General features: G+C 44.7%; 1 protein-coding gene across 1 annotated transcript in view; it reads left to right on the top strand.

The window, feature by feature from the left end:
* Positions 1-4,586, top strand: part of LOC308506653 (uncharacterized protein C8orf89) — a 31,144-nt gene extending 26,558 nt beyond the window's left edge. Inside the window, exon 7 of the mRNA XM_081070373.1 lies at positions 13-4,586. Coding sequence (XP_080926499.1) covers positions 13-41 — 29 coding nt within the window. The 3' untranslated portion in view covers positions 42-4,586. The remainder of the gene's footprint in view (positions 1-12) is intronic.
* Positions 4,587-22,330: the final 17,744 nt, after the last annotated feature.

Below are 22,330 nucleotides of genomic sequence, written 5' to 3'. Positions count from 1 at the left end.
CCTTCTTCTCAGTCTCCTTCACAACGTCATACAGCTCGTGAAGTGGCATATCTGGGATTTGAACCTTCAAAGGTGGACACTACTGCTTATCCGTTTCTACGTCCCTCGTACCTGGTCCTGTGCTCAGCATGTAGTGTGAACTGGGAAGCCTCTTCCCTTTTCTTTTCTTTTTTTTTCCTGTTTTCCGTGAGAAGCCTCTTTATGATTTTGTGAGAAAGAATGCAGAGCTAGAGGTCAGTTGGTGATGAGATAATTGAGACCAGAGACACTGGAGTTTTTCATCAAAAGGGGGAGACACGACCAAGGAATGGAATTTCTGAGAAGTGGGCACAGGTAAGTGGCAAACTTTGGTTAGGCCCTGACAGAAGGAAATTGGGTCTAGTCTGGCAGGCAGTGTCTTCAGCGGCTAGCAGCATTTCCTAGTCTGCAGTCAGGAGCCCATCATCTCAGGACAAGTCCCTGGGACACAGACACTGAGATGGAGATATGTGCACAGTAAGTTTACTGGGGACGCTGTCAGGAGCGGCCCTCCTGAGGGAGAGCTGGCAGAAGGAAGGGGCAGTGCAGTCTCGGTGAGAGCTTCAGCCAGTCCTGCACGGAGCTGTGATGCTGGAAAAGCCCCCTCAGGGTTGTGAAACCCTGAAGCAAGGAGACTTTACCTTTATAAGCTACGCCCTTTGTCCTGCTGACCAGTCATTGGATGTGAACTGCAGGTGGGGACGGCTGAGACCTGGACAAGGTGGCTGTCTTCTCTGTGGGAAATTCCGGAAGGAGGACTCAGCTGAGAGCACAAATACCCCAGCCACTGGGGGGCGAGTACTGCAGTCCCACAAGGGAGATCTGGGGGGCACATGACAGAACCCACCACCCTCTCCCCAGAGAAACCCAAGTATCAGGTAGGACGTGAGGACAAGCCCTCAAGAGTGGAGGAAGAAGATGGCTTGACCATACCCTGGGAAGGTGCCTGGTAGGAAGCGGTTCAAGTGGGGAGATTTTGTGGGCGTGGTCAGGGAAGCAGACGGGTTGCTGAGGTACCTGGGACCACCAGCAGGGGAAGGCGCTTACCATGCATGGGGCTGAGGGGCTGAGGGATGAAAACAGTGCCAGCCGAGCCCAGCGAGGGCAGGAGCTGGGGACGAAGGACTGCCTGGTAGGAGCTGTAGTCACAAGGAGGTGCAGCAGGGGAGCCACTAAGTCCCTGACTCTCCACCTCCCACCAATGCCTCTCATCGGCCAACCAGTTGAAAGCCACTTGGTAACAGAGCCTGGGTGAGGCAATTCTGGTGTCTGTATCTTGGCTCAGAGCAGAGTGAACAGAGGATGGACTTGGGGTGAGCAAATGGAGAACAACCAGCAAAGAGTACAAGTCCAAAACAGTCCAGGGATTAGAACTCAGGGCGAAGGGTGAGGTGCTGCTCTGCTCTGCCTTCCAGACGTTTCTACTGACAAAGACTGAGGCTGACCTAGAGTCTGGAATGGAACTGAATTTTGGGGAGGTCACCAATGTGAGGCTTGGACCCAAAGTACAGGGACAATGTGGAGCAGAAGATGGGGACAAATGGTCCCAGAGGGAAGGACCGGAGTGACATAGGAGAATTCGGCTAATGTGAAGCCCAAGAAAGCAAGAAATCCACCAACCCCCCCAGAATTCAGGGGCCTTCTGACCTCGCGTCCACTCCCACCGAGCCCTGCTGGTTTGTGTTTGGTTCCCGCTGAGGTCTCCAACACAGGGATCGAAGGAAGGACCAGATCTGCCTTCCAGTGGCATTTGAGTGACTGAACCTGAGGAGGGCAGCTTGAGTGCACCATGCAGCCTGAAAAATCTGAGACGTCGGGAGGGAAAGGAGGGAGCAGGAAACGTTTAAAGCGAGGGGGTTGAATTGGATGGAGATGATGCAAGGTTGTGCCGCCTTAGTCCATCCCCTAAAAATCACCAGCGTCTGACACTGCACACACAGAGTTCACATGGTGGTGGCCAGTATTTGTTCCTGTTCCCATACAGTTGGCTTGAATCAGGCATCCAGGAATGCCTGTCTCCTCCCTGATCTTCTCTCTTTGTTTGTAGTCCCCGTAGCTGACCTCCGCCACATCTCTGTCTTGGCTCACTCCTGGGGCTGGGAGGCCGAGGCTCTGGAGAGCATTCTTCCCGAGACGATGAGAAGACGGCAGCTTGTAAACCCTCCTCCTCTTTAGAGACAGGCTGGGCCTTTTAGACTTTTCACAGAGGAGTACCTGCCAGACACACCTCCCTCTTGGTAAATGCGACCACTCCCTTAGCTGCTTTGATGTGTCATCCAGGGAAAGTTCCCTTCCACCAGGAGTGAGGCCGGGGAGGAAGGAAGGAAGGAAGGAAGGAAGGGACGAGGGAGATGAAAAGCCCCATCCTTCCACACTGAAAATAGTCATAATAACTACTATTCTAGGGGCTAATTATTGAGCAGTAGCTCATAAACTGAATGGCTGCTCTATGTCAGGTAGATATTAGATGCTGTAGCAGGTTAAATGGTGGCCGCCCCCACCCCCAAAGGTAGATCCGAATCCCTGGAACCTGGGAATGGGACCTTATTTGGAAAAAGGGTCATTGTAGATGCCATTGAGTTAAGGATCTCAAGATGAGATCATGGGGGTGGGCCCTAAGTCCAATGACAAGTGCCCTCATAAAAGACACACAGAGTGACACCGGAGAAGAGAAGATGATGTGAAAATCGGAGCAGAGATTGGAGCAAGGCAGCTGCAAAGCCAGATTGGCTGGAGCCACCAGAAGTTGGGAGAGGCGAGGGGTGGTTCTCCCCGAGAGCCTAGGCAGGCAAGATGGCCCTGCTGACACCTCGATTTTAGTCTCCTGGCCCTTGGAACTGTGAGAGAACAATTTCCTGTTGTTTTCAACAACCCAGTTTCTGGTGATTCTTTTGGTGGTCCCAGGAATCTACACAGATGCCCTCCATGCATTATTTCTAATCCTCACTATGCCCAGCAAGGTGAAGGTACTGTTTTCCCATTTTGTAGACAAAGAGATTGCGATTTGAACTTGGGCTTGCCTGAACCCTGAGTCCCTGTGCATTCCATCACATTACAATGTCACGCTAATGTCCTTCCAGTTCAAAAAGTGCCCTTCTGTGTTCCTGGCCCCACTCGGACTCATCCATCAACAACATTTAATTGACGGGTCATTGGGTTAGGACTGTGGATACAAAGTCGATTGTCATTAATTCCTCCTTCTTCACCTCATTTAGGGCCTGAAGCTTCAGGGGGAGGAAACGGTCCCACTTCAGAAAACAAATAGAAATATTATGGAGCCCTAAGTAATAGTTTGAATTTTTTATAATAATCGACATCTCTACAGTGATGTATGGGTTACCAAGCCCTTTCACTCTCACGATTTCATTTGATCCTTGGAAGACAAGGTTAGACAGGAATGTTACCTGCGGATGATTTATTTCATGGATGAGGACAACAGAGGATCCCCAAGTCAAGTGGGTCCCTCGGTGCCACACATGGTTATGGAGAGGCAGCTCCCCACAGCACCCCGTCACCGGGAATACTTTTATACACCTCCTTGAGATCCATCGTAGACTTATATAATCAACCATATAATTTCAAGGGCTTTACGTTTATTTGGTTTTTCTATCTGGATTCTTCTCCTTTGGAAATAAGGGAAGACTGCCAACTGGAATTATGAAGAGCTGGCTCCTATTTGAACGGGTTTGAGGTGTTGAATAAAGATCTGATGTTGGCTGACAGCCCCACGTCAGAAGAAAGCTGAACCAAGACCTGCTTTAGAATAAATATTTGTGATTCCTTGAGCAGGCCTTGCCTCTTAATGTATGGCTTTTGCAAAATGCTTATGGTGTGTAGCCTGATTGATGCTCATGTTTAAAGAAGTATAGAGATCGCCACCAGTGCCTGGTGATTCCACCACAGTATTCAGCTAAACACAGAAAATGTGTGAGTTCAGAGTTACAGGCATAGCTGACTTTCCCTGGAATGCAAGTGGTCATCTACACAAAGTAAATGTGGGGGGAGAAGGGTGCTTTGGATTCATTGACAGTGTTTTGCTTGTGCCTTGTTTTTATCTGAAACTAAAGAGGTGTCAGTCTGTCATTTTTCTACAACTCTATAAACCTGAGTACCATCTGAGATAACGGGAACATGAAGAGAGACCAAAAATCTCTCTTCCACAAACTGGATCTGGTGAAATAATGCCATCGCGGAGAAGAAAGGAAGTCAGTCTGAAACAAAACACCAACAGAACTCAAGATTATCCAAGAGAATGTACTTAACGCCACTGAATCGTCCACTTAGAGATGGTTACGATGGTAAACTGTACGTGTATTTTACCACACACACAGAAAGACTGTACAAACAAGACCTGCAGTTGGGGTAAGGGACAGTCTTCAGAAATTGTTCCAAGTGTATGTGCCAAATCTTCTAATGGGTAGATCAACTGGTGAATATTTTCAATCTGCTAAAATACATTTACATTAAATGAAATTGACTTGTCATGAGGCAGAGCTGTCATCAGTCTTTTTGTTCTTGTTGCCCAAACAGCACTGTGTAAACATAGCCTTTAAGTCTGTCAGCTCCTTCTGCCAGCCCCATGGTGATTGTCTCCTCCCTTCCAGTGTTTTCTCGCTCTATTCAGAGCCCTGTTGCCCAATGCTGAACTCGAAAGACACATATGGGGCGTGCACTCGAAAGCATCAGTCAGTGAGTGACTTGTGTATTTGGCTCAAACTTGAAAACAGCAACTTTCACTGTCTGTCCCCCATCCCCGCACCACCCAGTTGTCAAGGGAATAGAAGTCTGAGACCAGTGAACCATCGGAGTAGTTAGATCACTAAGCAGGAGTGTGACATTTCCATGGAGACCAAAGAGATGAGGCTAGGGCCAAAGCAGGTGACATTTAGAGGACACACAGGTGAGCCACCACCAATCTGTGTCAGGCACTAAGTTAACCAACATTATTTCGTTTATTTCTCACAGTGGCCCCATGAGCGAGGTGCTATTTTGATCATGATTAACCCCATTTTGCGATGAGGCTCAGAGAGATTAGGTACCTTTCTTGAGGTCTCATAGCTAGCTCACGGCAGAACTGAAATTTGAGCCCGTGCCCTGAACCACTATGCTGCCCTCGAGGCAGGGGACCCTCCGTGGGGTTACAGAAAAGACAGGCTGCCCTTTCCCGCAGCCTCTTGTTTCGAAGGAACTGGAATGTGTGTCATTGCATCTCGATGCTGCACCTTCACTATTTGTTTACGAAACAGAACATACGTAGCGACTGATTTTGTCATGGGCGGGAAGAATCACGCCGCAGATTCACACCCCCGTGTGTGGCTTAGACTCACTCTCCCCAAAGGCGGCTACATGGAGACGTGACTGTCTATTCTGTAAGCACGAAGGACGAACTCGATCCAGTTCCACCCTGCGAGGGGGAGGCCTGGCACAGGGTGGGCTGGGCATGAGCGAGCCATTTGGCTTGTGAGATGTTGCAGACACACCCCAATGTGTCATTGAACGAAGAGTATGGTGTTCTCGAGGGGTGGCAGTCGTGGGCCCAGTGTGTGACAGAGGGATGGGTTGGCCAGTTATTGCAGATATCCCATCAGGGAATGACTGACCTCTCGCCGCGTCATGGAAGGTAACAGGGTACGAACTGGGATAGAAACTAGGAACGCAGAAGTCATTTGTCTCTTTGGCTCTTCGTGGAGGGAAAGGCAAACCCACAGGACCACTTCTAACACCGAGGTCCAAGTGCAGAAATGGAAGCGAGTGGCAGGGTCTGTGTGAGCACAGAATTGGACAGGCTAATGCGCTGCTGAGGCTTACAGGACAGGATTTGCTTACAGGATTTGCTAAGCAGAGAAGAGAAAAAAGGTCATCTCGAGTCAAGGAAACACCATTTTCGATGGGGTACAGGTATGAATGTGTATGTCATTATTGCGGAATAGTGAGAAATTTGGGGCTGGAGCGGGAGATGTATATGGGGCAGGTAGGAAGGTGTGTGGAGGGGGTCCCCATAAATAGGCTTTATGACAAAGATATGCAGCAAATCTCCTCCTGTTTCCTAACAATACAAGTGGGAAAGAGATCGCTGCAGTGTACTGTTCATCACCATTCCTTTTAGAGAAAGGTTCACATGTCCAAATATTCAAGAGCAAAATAACTCCTTTGGGTCATGGTCAATTTTCAGCCACTGGATTACCAAGAAAGTAGAACTCTAGAGACAGTCCTTCTACAATGAGAGGACAAGGCCGTTGATAACTTACGGTGGCTTAAGAAGTCTCTCTGGCAGATTGGTGAGGGACTTCTGAATATTTTCTTGATTTTTCAAGGGAAGAAATTTTTAAAAACACGTCAAGAAAAAATAGATAGGACAAAGAGTAAATCCACAGAAGTTTTTGTTTCTTTATTCTTATCATCCAAGTAACTTCCAGAGATACGTGTGTGCTGCAAAAAGAATCCACTGGAAAATTATTTGTAGGTATTTACATGGTTGCTCTAGTTCATAATTGTAAACTTTCAAATGGACATTCATAAGAAACTTCAAATGTCCAAAAGAACCGATAGGGCTGTCACACGGTCCAGGCTTCACATCTGCTACCAAATTGATGGTAACTTAGGTAAGTTAGAAAGTACACAGACAGGGAGGTTTACTTTAAGAATGCTCTTTGATGCGAAGGCCGTCAGAACTCCTGGGTGGAAGACACAGGGGAGGTGCTGGAACCCCCAGATATATCCTCATGGCGTTTGAGCGACTTAGTGCTTTAATTTCAGGTTTGTTTCTCTGAGTCTCCTCCACAGGATGAGTTGTGTCCAGTCCTGGCTCCTGACCCACTTAGAAAAGTCCCCAGCGAAAGAAGTTTCTGGAACAAGAGAAGACTGTTGCAATTCAACCTTTCTTCTTTGGTGATCACAAAGAGACGTGGAACACAATAATCATAACAAACCGGCTTGATTTTAAATGACAAAAGGAGATAGTGAGAAGTAAATATAAAAACATGTTTCAAATTCCAAGGAGAGAAGAAAATGAGCAGTAATTTCCCACTTTAATCCCCTTTGTGTTAAGGGAATCTGTCCTGCCCTGGAATCACAGGGCTGTCCATTATTGTGTAAAAGGAATTTGTTATTAGCATATCAATGGGTCTTCTCAACCATTTTGTAGACTTTTATTTTTGAATGCCCCCCTTTTATGTTCTTGAATTTTTCTTTTTCCCCATCATGTAGGCTCATACGCGGCCAGATTCATTTTACATTGGATGACAAATGGCATTTGAATTTGTAGAGTTGCAAGGTCAAGGCTGTTCTCTATTAGTCAGCCAGGCTCCCTCAAAGTGTCTCAGTCATGAGAATGTGTGGAAATCCCTGAGTACTGCGCCACTGCCTGCTCGGTCCTGATGAATGCGGACTTGTGCCCTGACTTGGATTCCCAATTCCTCACTCCATCCAAAGGAAGGACCATGCCACGGGATTGCCAAAGTAAACTGCTTCGTCTGGGCATGGTATTATTATCCGTCCTGGGGCTCTGCGGAGTCCATGTTAATCCAGAATTCTGAAAGATCCACTTCCTAAGCCTTAAATAAGAGACATGTCTCAAGGGCTATGTTCCCACCTGCCAACCAGGGAACCTTACAGGAGAATAAGCCCCCTTGCGAGAGACATAGCTAGAATTGTCAGGAGGGAAGCAAAAACAGAGTCCTTCCAGGACATCGAGTAACCGAGAATTTAGAAGCTGCCAGTCATAACGTGGATAAAGGGTGTTTCTAGTTGTAACGTGGATGAAGGGTGTTTCTAAGCCCAGTAGCCTAGGTCACCGGCCTTTACCACATGCCTTTACCCAGTGGGGTAATTTGATTAAAAGTGACTGATCACAAGATGTTTGGGTCTTCTATGAATGGTGTGCTTATGTCTGTGTGTGCTCTCTGTAAAAGTCGTGCTACACACATACAGACGCACACAGAGAAAGCCCACATCAATTCAGACCCTGCTCATTTTAAATTTTGTGCCACTCCCATAGATACCACTCAGCATTTTGTACTCTCTGTGATAAAATGACTTTTCATAGACCTTTAGTGGGACAATGGAGATTGTAAGTAAAATACTCAGGAAAATAGTTTTTCCAAGTACTTACATGCTCTAGCTAATGTACAAACAACTGAAATTCTAATTCAAGTCATTTTAACAGTCATTTAAGTGGTCTCTTTCAAGACCTTTACTAGGTTAAGATCTGTTTCTTCAACTAAACCATTACTTACCCCCTTCTATTCTCTAGCCGAGGGCACTGAGGACTCTAAATTAAATTGGTTTTCAGAAATGTTTGTTGGTAATTATGTTGAAGATCATGATAATAAGTCATCATGTGTCTTTAGGTACTAAATATGTAAAGTAATAAATCTATAATAAAAATTCTACAATTCAAACTTTTCCCTTGTTAAATATTTAATAATAGCTATCATTTGTCAAACCCTTATTTTATGAGGAGGGTACATGCTTTATACGCATCATGTGACTTAATGTTTCCCGTGTAAGGATAAATATGATCCTGATATTACAGATGAGATTCAGAGAGGTTAAGTAACTTGCCTCAGGTCACACAGCGAGTGGAGAGCTGCAATTCAAACTCAAATCCTCCTGATTTCAAACCCAGGCTTTTTAACCACTGCGATGTATTGCTTTGGTGGTATGGTTCAACTCGTCCCCCCTGTGTCTGAATCGGTGGGATTTTTAGTGTTCTGCAAAGCCTGGCCTCCATGCAGCCATCCAGCAAACACTTGCCCTGCCCTTGTGGATTTTAGAACGAATGAAGAGTCAAGGTTAAGACCAAAGCAAAGGTAATGTCTGCAACAGAAAAGACTAGCTGCTAGCAAATCTGTGAATCCAATTTTGATCTTCTTGCGTAAAACAAGCCCCCAGATTGCTTTTGTTGGAATGGGAAAATGTTGACTGAAAGACTTAGCCGTTGTTATTCATACTTTTGTAGAAGTCAGAAGACTTTAAAATGATAATTAATGTTGCAAATAAAAGTACAAAAATAGAAGTACAAACATTTTATTCGTTATACTTACTCGTTTTTTTAGATGCATACTTCAGTTCTTTCTAAAAAGGTTTCAGGGGAGCAATCCTTAATACATGAATTTTAATTGATTTTAACCTGTTCTTTCACCTTCACATACATTCCACACATAAAGATAAGGGGGATTCAGTTCAATTCTCCACAGATTTATTGAGGACCCACATATGTCATTCTCTGAGGCAGACGTTAGAGACTTGGGTTTGGGTCCTGACTTTGCCACTTGGATCTGTATGCTATGGGCGGAATTGTGTCTTCCCCAAAATTCATATGTTGCAGGCATAGCCCCCCGACCTCAGAATGTGCTCTTATTGAGAAATAGTCATTGCAGATATAGTTCTTTAAGATGAGGTCACGCTGGAGTAGGGTGTGTCCCTAATCCAATATGGCTGGTTTCCTTATGAAAAGGGGAATTTGGACACAGCCAGAACACTGTGTGAAGATGAAGGCAGAGATCGGCATGATGCTTCTACAAGCCAAGGACTGCAGAGATTTCCAGCAAATCGGAAGCTCGGAGAGAGACATGGAACAGGTTCTCCCTCACAGCCTCAGAAGGAACCAACCCAGCGTACACCCTGACCTTGGACTTCTAGCCTCCGGAACTGTGGGACAAATCTCTATTGTTTCTGTCACCCAGTTTGTGGTATTTTGTTAGAGCAGCCCTAGCAAACCAATACACTATATAATTCGGAGGTAGTTCTTTAATATCTATAAGTTTGGGTTCACTCATCTATAGAAGAATGATAACTCACCTAGCCCTTTGGGTTATGGTGAGTTTTATAACGCTTATCCCATTGTGTTAGGACTTCTTGTTTTTTCTCCACTTATTTGTAAGTTCAGTGAGGGTAGGAGCTTTGGTTGTTGTCTTTTGTTCTGTTCCCAGGCTGTGCAGTAGATGTTCAATGATGAAGTGAGTTATTTAATGAGGAAAAAATATGCAAAATATCTAGCACACAGTAATAATAGTGAATGCTTATTCTGTACCAGACATGCCATTTAATCTTAATCCACACGATTTTTCAGTTGACTCTTCTGATCCACTCTGTGAGTTAGGTGCTATTTTATCACCTTCCTTTTATGGAAGAAGCAAGTGAGACAAAAAGAGGTTAATTCATTTGCCAAGACTAATATCATTGGCAAGTTGAGTTTCAAATCCAGGCAACCTGGTCCCAAGTGCTGGTATTTTGATAACTATACTGTGCTGCCTATTGGTGATTGCTGTGTATGTATAAATATTAGCTCACTGCCTTCTTTCTTTCCTTCCATGTTTTTTTCTTAGCCATTGTGATAGTAGCTCTTTGGTGTGTGAAATATGTTGGGCTAAATTTCAGCTGTATGTAGAATTCCTTTCTTACTGTGTTTCTAGATAGAGTGGTTTACAAGAGATGATCTCTCTAGAGAGTTGGAGAATAAAAGGGAAACAATAGCCTTTTGTATCTCTCTCTTTCTCTCTCTCTCTCTCTCTCTCTCTCTCTCTCTCTCTCTCTCTCTCTCTCTCTCTCTCTCAGTTCGTCAATCAAACCAAATCTAGAGGTTACAGTGAAGGGATTTTTCCTGATATTGGTAGTTTGTGTCTTCTCTCTTTTCTTTATCAGACTGACTCAAGGTGTATCAGTTTGGTCGATCTCAAAAACCCAGCTATTGTTTTCCTTGATGATCTCTATCGATGTTCAGTTTTCTTGCTTTTCCTATTATTCCGTCCTTCCTTCTGCTCCCTTGAGTTTGCTTTGCTCTTCTTTCTCTAGTTTCTTAATTGAAGCTTCCATTATTTTTCTGAGATCTTTTTTATTTTCTAACATAAGCATTTATGTTATAAATTTCCCTCTACGAACTGCATCCCTCAAATTTTGATGTTATGTTTTCTTTTTCATCCTATTAAAATATTTTCTCATACCTCTTGTGAATTCCCCATTCAACCAAGATTATTTAAAAGGACATTGTTTAATATAAAGTAATTAGTGGTTTTTCTAGATAAGTTTTTGTAGATAAGTTATTGACTTCTAGTTTTAATTTATTATGCTCAGAGAACAGACTTTTACATGATTTTAATTTTAAAAAAAACTTGTGGAGGCTTTTTTATGACTCAGAACATGGTTTATCTTGGCAAATGTTTCATAAGCATGTCAAGTGAATATGTATTCAGCTGTTGTTGGTTAAGTAGTGTTCTCTAAATATCAACTCAGTCAATTTGTGTATTAGTTTTGGTCACTATTTACTGATTTTTCTATTTGTTCTATCAATTATTAAGAGAGGAGTGTTGAAATCTTCAATTATAATTGCATGTTTATCAATTTTTTTCTTTTTGTCCAATTTATGCTTCATGTGTTTTGAAGCTGTTTGGTGCTTGTGCAGGCAGAATTGTGATGTCTTTCTGATGAATGGACCACTTTGTTATCATGCAATGTCCCCTGTCTCTTTAGTAATATTCCTTTTTTCCCCCCCATGAAATCTAATTTGTCAAATACTAATGTAACCACTTCTGCTTTATTTTCAGTAGTAATTTCATGGTATATATTTTTTCCATCCTTTCACTTTTAACCAGTTTGTGTTTTCCTATTTTTAAAGTAGGTTTCTTATAGACAGCGTATAACTGGCTCTTGTTTTTTAATCCAGTCTGACAATCTCAGCCTCTTTTTTTTTTTTTGAAAGTGTCGACAATTTTATTAACATTCAGTTTACTTTGTGGCCATGGTCTACCAAGATATAAGAGTGCTGCTTCCTAACGAAGTTACTCTTCAGGGTTTGATCCTTGGCGTAGAAGTTGTGGAGCTTTGGTATTTTGGGAGGTTTCAGCTCCACTTGTACCACTAAGAGGGTCTCTCTCTGGTCTGTTGCCCTTTCCCCAGTCTTTCTCACGAGCACCAGCGAGAGGCCAGTGGTAAAGAGCTAGCAAGTGAGTCTAATCTCCGCTTATGTCTTGTGATCCTACCTTTTCCAAACTGACATGCTAGCCCCCACTGGCTTTTAAGATGTCCAAATTTTAGATAATTTATTTCTACCCACTTCTCTGGCAGCCGCCTCTTTTTTCCTTGCTCTATCAAAGGTGAAACAATATCTGTGTCCCATCTCTGCTAGGACTTGTCACTCTTTGTAATTCAGTTTCCTTGGTTGCTTTGTGACCTCAACTCCTTGATGGGTTCCAGAAAAATGGTGGTTTTGTAGATTATCTGCCATTTTCTCATTGTGGGGGGAGGTAGATTCTCTTGTGACTTTCTGCATCCTAAGTGAAGCTGAAGGTTCCTGGGGGGTTTTAAGTAGCAGACTGATATGATCTTATTTACATTTTTAATAGCTTCCTGTGGCTGCTTTGTGGAGAACGAATTTTAAAGGGCTAAGAGTAGAAGTGGGGAGACCGTGGAGGACACTAGCAAGGCACTTTGGCATGAGAGAATGGTGGCCTAGACTGGGGTGGTGCAAGAGGAGAAGGAGGGGTTCGGGACATATGTTAGAGGTAAATTAAGTGGATTTCTTGGCAGACTGAATGGGGGCAGTCAGAAATGGAGAGGGTTGAAGGATGAGGCCTTGGCGTAGTTTGAATAATGGAATGAATATCGGTGCTATTACTGATAGGAAAACAGACCTGAGGAAAAGTCCAGAGTTCTATGTTGACATGTAAAGTTTTAGATCAAGTGAAGGTATCAAGTCAGAAGTTGGATACTCAAGTCCAGAGCTCAGAGTAAAGCTCTGGTCTGACGATTTACCTGTGAGAGTTATCTGTGTAGAGTTGATATTTAAAGTCTTGGGACTGGATGGGGTTACCTAGCAAAAGGATATAGATAGCAAAGGTCACCCATTTGACATAAGATGGAGGAGAGAGAAGGGGCATAAGCAAGACAGAGAAGCGGTGGTCAATCACACTCAGGGAAGACTTCCTTCCTTGAAGGAAGATTTTAACCTAGATTTGGTAGGAATCAGTAAGTCACAAAAACACTGTATTTCATTCAAGAGAAACTTAAGATAACACTATAAATTATTTTGGTTATTAGGTAAATAAAACTGTCAATTGCTTCTGGAATCTTGGGCTCAGATCTTTCATCGATACCAACGTACGTCGGCCATTGCTTGCTGGGGGCGGTACGAGGTGGGCAAGAATATCTCTTTCCAAGAACAACTGCAGAAAAAGTCTAATAGGTTCTCAAAAGAAACTTTGCTCCAAATCCCGCAGCATCAGAATGAACCCTTCACCTGGAGCTCAGTACCAGGGTTTCTTGCAGTTGCGTGCAGGAGTATTTTACTGAAAATTTACTAAGCTTTGCAGATACATGCACATGTCAGAGGCTTGATGCGCCTTTGCCAATGTTTGCCTCTCCTTCTCCCTCTGAGGCTTATGCTCCCTGGTCAGATGGGTCCTGGCTGCATCACACAGATTCTTTCTTTGGTGTTTGCATGTGTTGTTGTGAAATCTACTGGTTCTTCAGAGGAGATATGCTCTGTTGAGTAAGAGAAATGTGGCTAAGGGAACATACTAATGAGGCTGATTAGATGCTTTTATTGGTGTAACCTTTCCACTTAACTTTGAGACGGTGCTGTTTGAGGTTTAAAAATGAATCAGAAACCTCACATTTCTTTGGTCCCTGAATCACATACGAACACTATGTAGCAGGGTTTAGAAAATATGAAATATTAGTGTGTTTGGATTTTTTTTTTTCAAGTAGGGATGAACAAGATTAAGCCCCTCTCAAACTTTCTGACTGAGAGAAGGATGAGACAAGCTGACTGGAGGAGGGCAAGTTTTTGTCTGCAAGCACAAATTCCACTTGTTTCCTAGCAATTTTAAAAGGCCACCATCCCGCCCAGGCAGCAGCACACCGCAACCTGACCCAAGTGCCTGTTGAGAAATGTTTTAGACATGAATTCTGCTGGACTGCAGGACACTGCTTGGGTCCCAAGTGGTCTTTCTTTTGTCTCCCTTAAGACACATAAATTTGAAATTCATCTTGCTCTTTATCCCTCCCCTTGGGACCTAGAATGTAATTTTTTCCTGATAATTATTTTTAGTTAGTTTGGGCATTTCTGTCATCTCGTAGCAGCTTAAGGACCTTGGTCCTCTCTGCTTACCCCAGGGAATGGGCCACCAGGCCCGCGCAGTGGTAGGTGGACTCCACACCAGCAACATCCCAGATGGCCTTTCTTCTCCCTGCTCCATCCTTCCATCCCTGCCCAGCAATGCAACGTGTATTGGTGCACCTGTGACCACACTGGGAGGCATTTTCCGTCTTCTCCCTTCTACACAATCAAGATGCTGACTCATTCTTTTTGGCCGCCGCCTCGCTTAGTATTTTATTTGTTTTGGTTTGTTTGGTGACCCCCCCCCCCCACCACCCCGAATCTCCAAGAGGAGTATGTATAATTAGAAGCAAGCTGTGATCACCAGCCAAGTTTTATTACCTGGCTCTGCATCTAAGCATGTTAGATGAAGATGGTTACTATGAAGGTAGTGTGAACTTAAAAGAAAAAAATGTTGTGGTTTTTGTGGAACTCAGATGTCCATATTGATGGGGGTGGGGAGAGGTGGGGGGCCTTTCCCTGCTCCGTCTCCATCTCTTAAGAGTTCCTTTAGTTTGGCTGGAAAGTCATAAAAATCTACTGCTCTCCCCAAAGGTGTGCAAATTCCTGGGGACACAGAAGGAAAGCCCTTTCTTATGGAATCTTGAGAGAGAGAGAGAGAGAGAGAGTTTAAGGAATTGGCTCACGTGATTTTGGAGGCTGGCAAGTAAAAAAGTTTGTAGTTCTACTCTGAAGGCCCTCAGCCTGGAGACCCAGGAAGGAGCAGTTCAAGTTCAAAGGCCACTGCTGGCAGAATTCCCTCTTGCTGTGGGTTGGGGTGGCATTGGGGGTGCGGTCGTTGAATGAGGCCATCACATTATGGAGGGCAATCTGCTTTATTCAGAGTCCACTGATTTACATGTTAATTGATCCAAAAACACCCTCACAGACACATCTGGAATGATGTTTGGCCACCTATCTAGGCACCCCATGGCACACATACAATTAGCCATTACCCCAGTTTTCACAAGTCTTGTCCTACTGCACTGAGGGGCTCACTGTCCCGACATCCCTGCTCCTCCCCCACCCCCCACGCCTGCTTGTTTCCAACACTGTGAAGTTGGCTCCTTCTCGCATTGGGTTGAATCTTCAGGGTCTCAGCTTCCATTCCAAAATGGCACATCAACGTGTTTTCCTGAACAAGTAGTTTCCGCCCTAAGAGCACCGGGACCTGCCGATCATTTCTTCCACTCTGTTACATCTCTGAAAATGCTGTCAACGTCACAGCAATTTGAAATGATTTCACAATGTCCTGTTTTCAAGAAACAGAACTGTCACTTGTATTTAATCAAATTATAATAACTGATATTATAAAACGACTAATTACAGAGGACCAATTCAAAAAGAAAAGTCCCTTGTGTGTTTAAAATACGATTGTGTATAAAGTTTGATTCCCTGGCAATCTGTCAGGATGCATTGATAATGAAAGGTGAACACAATTAAAGTTTGCACAACTAAAGTGAGACTTCCTAACCTGCCTCCTAGAAAGCTGGGAGGCCCTACTGTACTTTGCTTCTGTCCTGGGTCAGCTCTGCCTCATGCCCACAGCTGGAAATACTCATTCCTGGCCAACCCAAGAGTGGCAGAAAACAGTAATTACTTAGAGGCAGAGATATTTTTCTATGATTAGTTCTTATCATAATTAGCATGTACAGTTGACCCTTGAACAACATAGGGTTGGGGCACTGACCCTTGTGCAGTGGAAAATCTACGTATAACTTTTGACTTCCCCCAAAGTTCGTTGTCTCTTGGTATCTGCGGGAGATTGGTTCCAAGACCCCCTGCAGATACCCAAATCTATGGGTTCTCAAGTCCCCTGCATAAAGTGGCCTAGATCGATACATACAGTCAGCTCTCTGCAGCCCCGGATTACCAATCACAGATGGAAAACAGTACAGGCATTTGTAGAAAAAACTGCGTGTATGTGGACCCACGTAGTTCAAACTCATGTTGCTCTAGGGCCAACTGTATTCATTAAGAGATGGTAGTAGCTATTTCTTTGAGGGTCTGCTTTGTGCCAGGGCCCTGTATTAACACAGCACATGCCTTCTCTCACTTCATCTTTATAAATCACCCTTATCAGGTACGCTTAGCAGCTTCATTTTACAGATGAGGAAATGGAGGTTTGACGACTGTTCACAAGCTGTCTGATCCTGAAGCTGGGATTTGCATCCAAGAGGATCTGAGTCCCTGCGAAGGACACTTAGCCAAACAACTCTCCACATCACGGGGACCAGGCACACGTCTTGCTTCTCCCTAACTCTCGGCTTCGCTTCCCTGCTAGCCCACAGAATTATTCAAACAAGCCAGCCACATCCTCCCCTGGGAACCAGAGGGCATCTCACCCTCCTGGAACTACACAGCCTGCCTCCACAGCCCCTGCTGGTTCAGTCTGTTCCTGAGCGCAACCCCATGTGGCTTTGTGTAGTGGTGGCGACCTCCTCCCCTGGGCTAGGAGTTGCTAGCCCTGTGACTAATAAGTTGCTGCCAATCGCATCTGTCTAGTGTCGCCGTTGAGTCCTTGGCCATCCCCCAAGCCCTAGGGTGGGACCCCCTCCTTCACCAATAGGGTGAAGAGGAGACGATCAAAACGGTGGGTGCTGTGCCAGGAGTGGGAGTGGCGTGGCCTGGGGCAAAGTGCTTCATCTCCTGCGTCTGCTTCTTCGCGGCGTCCAAGTCATGAACTAGAAGCTGTTAGAGCTGTTGAGTCACTTCTGTTTGCTTGACTTGCTTACATTTCCTCCCTTTGTAGATAGAGTAAATGTCAGCAAACCCAGGGGCTGCCTTCCACGGGTGGCTCTGCCAGTGTGGGCAGAAGTACCCCACGGGGCAGGCTGCTGGCTGCAGGGGTGGCACCTCAGAGGGACTGTGGGGTAGCTGGGCTGCAGAAGTGGGAGTGACACACACATACATCAAAACCACAGGGGGAAGGAGGCTCAGTATCTCTGAGCCGTCCTGATTTCTCGTTAGTGAGGTTTTTCCACATTAAATGTGTAAAAGACATGCTCGCAAACATGCTTTTGAGTTCGAGGCATATTTGGGTAATTGAGAACAGGCGTTTTGTATCCAAAGGGGCAAATAAAAGGACAGCCTAGGAAAACAAGCTACCAAGATTATCTTTCCTTCAAACACCAGAGGAATGAGAGGAAATAACTTCGTGAAAGAAGAAAGTGTCCTCAGTTATATTTTGGGGTCATTATTCCTATCAGTCCTTTCAAAGGCCTTTGTTTTTATAATAATAGTACTTCATACTTTTTTGGGGGGGAGGGGCATTTCATCTTTGATTGCTCACAATAATCCCATGAGGTGTAGGCAGCAACTTAACATTGACTGCAGACGAGAGGAGGCAATGCAGTCACCGTCACTCTCAGATACCAGATCAGTTATGGTGTAACCAGAAATGGGATGAGACCTGTGCCTTGTTACCATCGTAGTACTAGGGATAAATGTGGTATGAAATCCCTCGTAGCAAGCCCACTGTCTCTGTTTAGACAGTGATGGTCCCTGCCACCCGCAGAGACAGTAGACACACATGCCAGCAGGAGAAAAAGCCGCTAGTACTCGGGAAGGGTTTCACAAACCAGCGGTTCCTTGGGAAGGGTCACACAGCCCAGATGTGCCATTCCCAAAACTGGTCAAGCTGAGGAGAGTAACTCCTGCCCACCACGCCTGCGAGGTCTGACATAGAAACCAGATTTCCAACCTCTTAGCCCACAATGAGACCCATAACTGCCAAGTGGCATAGACTCGTCTCAATTGTCCAATTTTAAGATGCACTTTCCCCCTCATGTTTTAAGATCCCTGACACAGGGATTAATTTTGCAACTGTCAGCCAGACAGCAGCTCTGACAGAGTTGACATTGCCTGCAAACAGATGAATTGGGTTGTTATTTCTTGTGACATGTCTGGAAAGCTTCAACCATTGATGCTTTCATCAACAAACCAGTGAGGACCACTTGGGGGGAGGAATATGAATTGTGATTCTTTTTTTTTTTTATTAAAGATTTTATTGGGGAAGGGGAACAGGACTTTATTGGGGAACAGTGTACTTCCAGGCCTTTTTTCCAAGTCAAGTTGTTGTCCTTTCAATCTTAGTTGTGGAGGGTGCTGTTCAGCTTCAAGTTGTTGTCCTTTCAGTCTTAGTTGTGGAGGGCGCAGCTCAGCTCCAGGTCCAGTTGCCGTTGTTAGTTGCAGGCGGCACAGCCCACCATCCCTTGCAGGAGTCGAATTGAACTGGCAACCTTGTGGTTGAGAGCCCACTGGCCCATGTGGGAATTGAACTGGCAGCCTTCGGAGTTAGGAGCACGGAGCTCTAACCTCCTGAGCTACCGGGCCGGCCTGAACTGTGATTCTTGTCTCAAACCTGTTGACATCCATCTGGTAAGATCAAGAAAGCACTAGAATCAGAACCTTCAGAATCAGTGTTGGCAGCCTGAGAAAAACTTGGAAGAAAATCTGGGTGGATTTCTTAGTAGAGCACAGTCCCCCCCCATTACATTTTATTTAAAAAAAAAATTTAAACTTACAGGAAAGTTAAAAAGTAGTTCAACGAATACCTAGATTTTCTTGTTCATGTTATTTTGAGACATTTGCCGTCCTTTCTTCCCTCTGTTCTTTTGGGTGTTTTTGTTTGTTTGCTTGCTGGATCATTTTGAAAGTGATGTGCAAACTTGATGTTTCACTCCTAAATACTTCAGCATGTACTTATCTTTTAAAAACGAAGACATTATTCTAGATAACGACATACCATTGTCACCCCCAAATTAGCATTCATATCCTAATATTATCGGATATGCAACCTATATTCAAATAGATATCAGTGTATTCTGTTTTAAGAAATGCTGCATCACCCACATTGTTGAAGGCAGAAGGTCATATTACGTTGGAAAAAACACAGACATCAAAGACTCTAAGTCTAAAAGTGAGTCAGCAGAATCAGACACCAAATGTGAAGGCGTTTTAGGGATTACTTCAGCCGTTTTATTTCCCTCACATTTTTCTTTTCAGGTATGCACAGACTTGACGTACGATAAAAATCTATACCTAACTAAGTTGAAAATCATCTAAGTGATTAAAAGGTAAAGTGGTAAGAAAGCCTTGTGTTACAGTGTAATTGTCATCATTGTTTTTTCCCTTGCGGTACATAAAACAATGGTGCACCTTACATAGGATAAAATACTTTAGGCAGTTGGAGGTTCAGAGCCAAGAAGAAAACATGCCGGTCCATGAACTCAGCTGAGTGTCCTGAATGTCACTGTTTGCACACCTGATGCCCAGTGGTCAGGCCAGGACCGCTCCCTCTTCGGGACCCATTGGCTGGAAACAGCCCACGTGACTCTCGCTCTCCGCCCCTTTCAGGATACCTGGCAATCTCTCCAGCCCCTCTGTGGTCACTTTCTTTCTTCAGACCCGTTACAATACAATCAATTGAAATGCTGCTTTCACTGCAGCTGGACTGGGTGCTCCTAAGTCGCCTGTGTCTGAGTTATGCTCTTGGCACGTCTATCAGCTGGCTAACCACGGCCACCTCAAGTTATCCTTCCCTATACAGATTTCTGTTTTCAGGGCTCACCTTTGCTGTAACCTTCCAAGTACTGGCTACCAGCTTATCTCTGCCCAGCTGCCCTGGCTTCCACTCTAAAAAACAAAATCAACGAACCAACAAAATAGAAAGAAACAAAACAGAAATACAGAAGAGTCTTGAGAGGGCATTGATTAGTTGCTGGCCAGTGGACCCGACTTCCATGCCTGGCTGATAGGCACGTGTTGGAGATGGGTCATGTACAAATGCGACCACCTGAGCTGTCTTCAGCAGAGGCCCTAGATGGGGGCCGAGTAGGGGCTGGGCTGGGGAGGACACTTCCACTTGTCTCATATAATGACATTGCCCCTCTAAACGTTATCAGGCATTTGTTCACTTTGTCTATTTCCTTTTACTATCGATAGAAGATGTGGGACTTTTACTAGGGTGTATGTATGCGTGTCTATGTACAATTAGACATTAGTGAACATTCTTCAGGACTTAAACTGGGTCAGCTCTTACAGGATCTTTTCTCTGGCTCCTTGGTGATCCTGCATCTCTCTTTCTAAACCTTCTCTTCCCCTTATCCCCGCAAAACTTCCTGTCTCATATTCTGCATAGATTAGTATAAAATGTGTGTTTTCTTCTCCCTTAGGACAGCTCTGAGTACCATCTCCTAATTAATCTTCCCAAAGTGCCATGGCTAGTATATTAATTACTCTTCTCCTGGGAATCTACTCTGGTTCCCCATTGTTTTTTATTCCTGGGAAAATCAATTCACTGCTCTGAATCTTGTACTTTGGTGTAAATGGTGCAATAACATCAGCCTTGTAGGGCTGTGGTGGGGGTGAGTGGTAATGTCCACAGAATGCCTGGAGTAGGGCCTGGCAAAGTGGGGGAGCCTAACAGATGCTTGTTTGTACCTTACACGTTGGCACTGATGCCTGAATCTGCATCATGTCCACAAAGAAACCCCACGTTTCTTGAGAATGTTCCCTGGCTTTCTCTCTTATCTACACCCAGACACACTCAGTGAGGCTTGTGTAATGAAACTGAAAAATGGTGAGACTGGCCCTTAGGAGAGGCAGGGCCCGGCTCTGTGGCCTCGAAACAGGTCACTGCCCGTGTGCTTGGCTCTTCACAGCCCCAGGGGAGGCCCCCAGTGGAGCCTTTTGTTTCTGGTACATACAGGCTGTCTCCCTGGCACTTATAATGGGCTCCAAGTTTTCCTGACCCCGCTCAGGGTGCTTCCGTGACACCTTCTGTTGACTTGTTACCCCAGGCTGAGGACTAATGGACCCTTAACTCTTTTCCCCGAGACAGGACTAGGAAACTGCACAGTGGAAGATTCAATAAGAGTCAGGAAATGCTGGCAAGCCTGAGTTTGCGTCAACAAGCCTAGACTTTGCTCCGTCTCCCTAGGAACCAGTCTCCCTAGGAACCTTCTTGATGATCGGGAGTGGAAGCCACTCACTTACTTACCAGGTGTTGTTGTCAGGATACCACAGAGACCAGGATGAAAGAAGGAGTCCTCACCTTAGGGCCCAGCCTTGTGAGCGCCCAGAAAGACCTGGGGCTCACCCAGAATGCGTGTGCCTTGGGAATGGAAAGACCTCCTGACGAGGTTATCCTGGTGTCCCTTGGGCAGCACGACCAGCCCGTTACCATGTCCGGGTAGTCTCTTGGTTTTAACACATTTTTTCGACTTCTGCTCCTTCAACCACTGTTCAACCCTCTTTCTATGTCTCCTGTTCAAACTCCTCAGTGTAGAATTTGATTCATGTACAATGTCATTTCTGATGTGCAGTTTTGCAGCAAACCCCACCCTAGGTGACACTGTAGGTCATGGGTAGGTGGCCTCAGATCAGATGGCCACTCTGGTCCAATAAGCTGTGGCCAGGGTGATGGTCATAGGCATTGACAGCCCCTTCCTCCCCATCATGGGGAAGACCCTCTGGAATCACTGAGACTGTGTGCATCTCAGGAGAGTTCAGCTGGCTCCATTCACCTTGCTTCTCCTTCTTCCCATAAAAGATGTCTAATAATAGTCAACATTTATAGAAACTATTTTACTTTTTAAAGATTTTTATTCAAATGTATCTGACATACAATATTATGTTGGTTTCAGATGTACACCGTAGTTATTCAACATTTATGTTCAACTCACTAAAGAAATGACAACCATAATAAGTCCAGCAACCATCTGACAGCGTACCATGCTATCACAATATTATTGACTATATTCCCTGTGCTGTACGTTACATCCCCATGACTTATTTGTTTTATATCTGGAAATTTGAACCTTATTCCCCTTCACCTTCCCCCCCCTTTTAATTTTTCAATTATAGTTGACGTTTAATATTATATTAATTTCAGGTGTACAGCACAGTGGTTAGCCATTTATATCGTTTAGGAAGTGATCTCCCTGACTAGTCGAGTCCCCACCTGGCTCTATACATAGTTATTACCATATTATTGATTATATTCCCTATGCTTTACTTTAAATCCCTGTGACTATTTTGTAACTACCAATTTGTAATGCGTTTACCTTTTTCACCCATTCCAACCCCCACCCATCTGGCAACCATCAAAATGTTCTCTGTATCTATGAGTTTGTTTCTGTTTTCTTTGTTTATTTTATTCTTGAGCTTCCACATAGAAGCAAAATCACATTGTATCTGTCTTTCCCTGACTGA

Source organism: Rhinolophus hipposideros, assembly GCF_964194185.1.
Source record: "Rhinolophus hipposideros genome assembly, chromosome: 13".
Taxonomy (NCBI): Eukaryota; Metazoa; Chordata; class Mammalia; order Chiroptera; family Rhinolophidae; genus Rhinolophus; species Rhinolophus hipposideros.
This window is presented reverse-complemented; position numbering and strand designations above follow the sequence as displayed.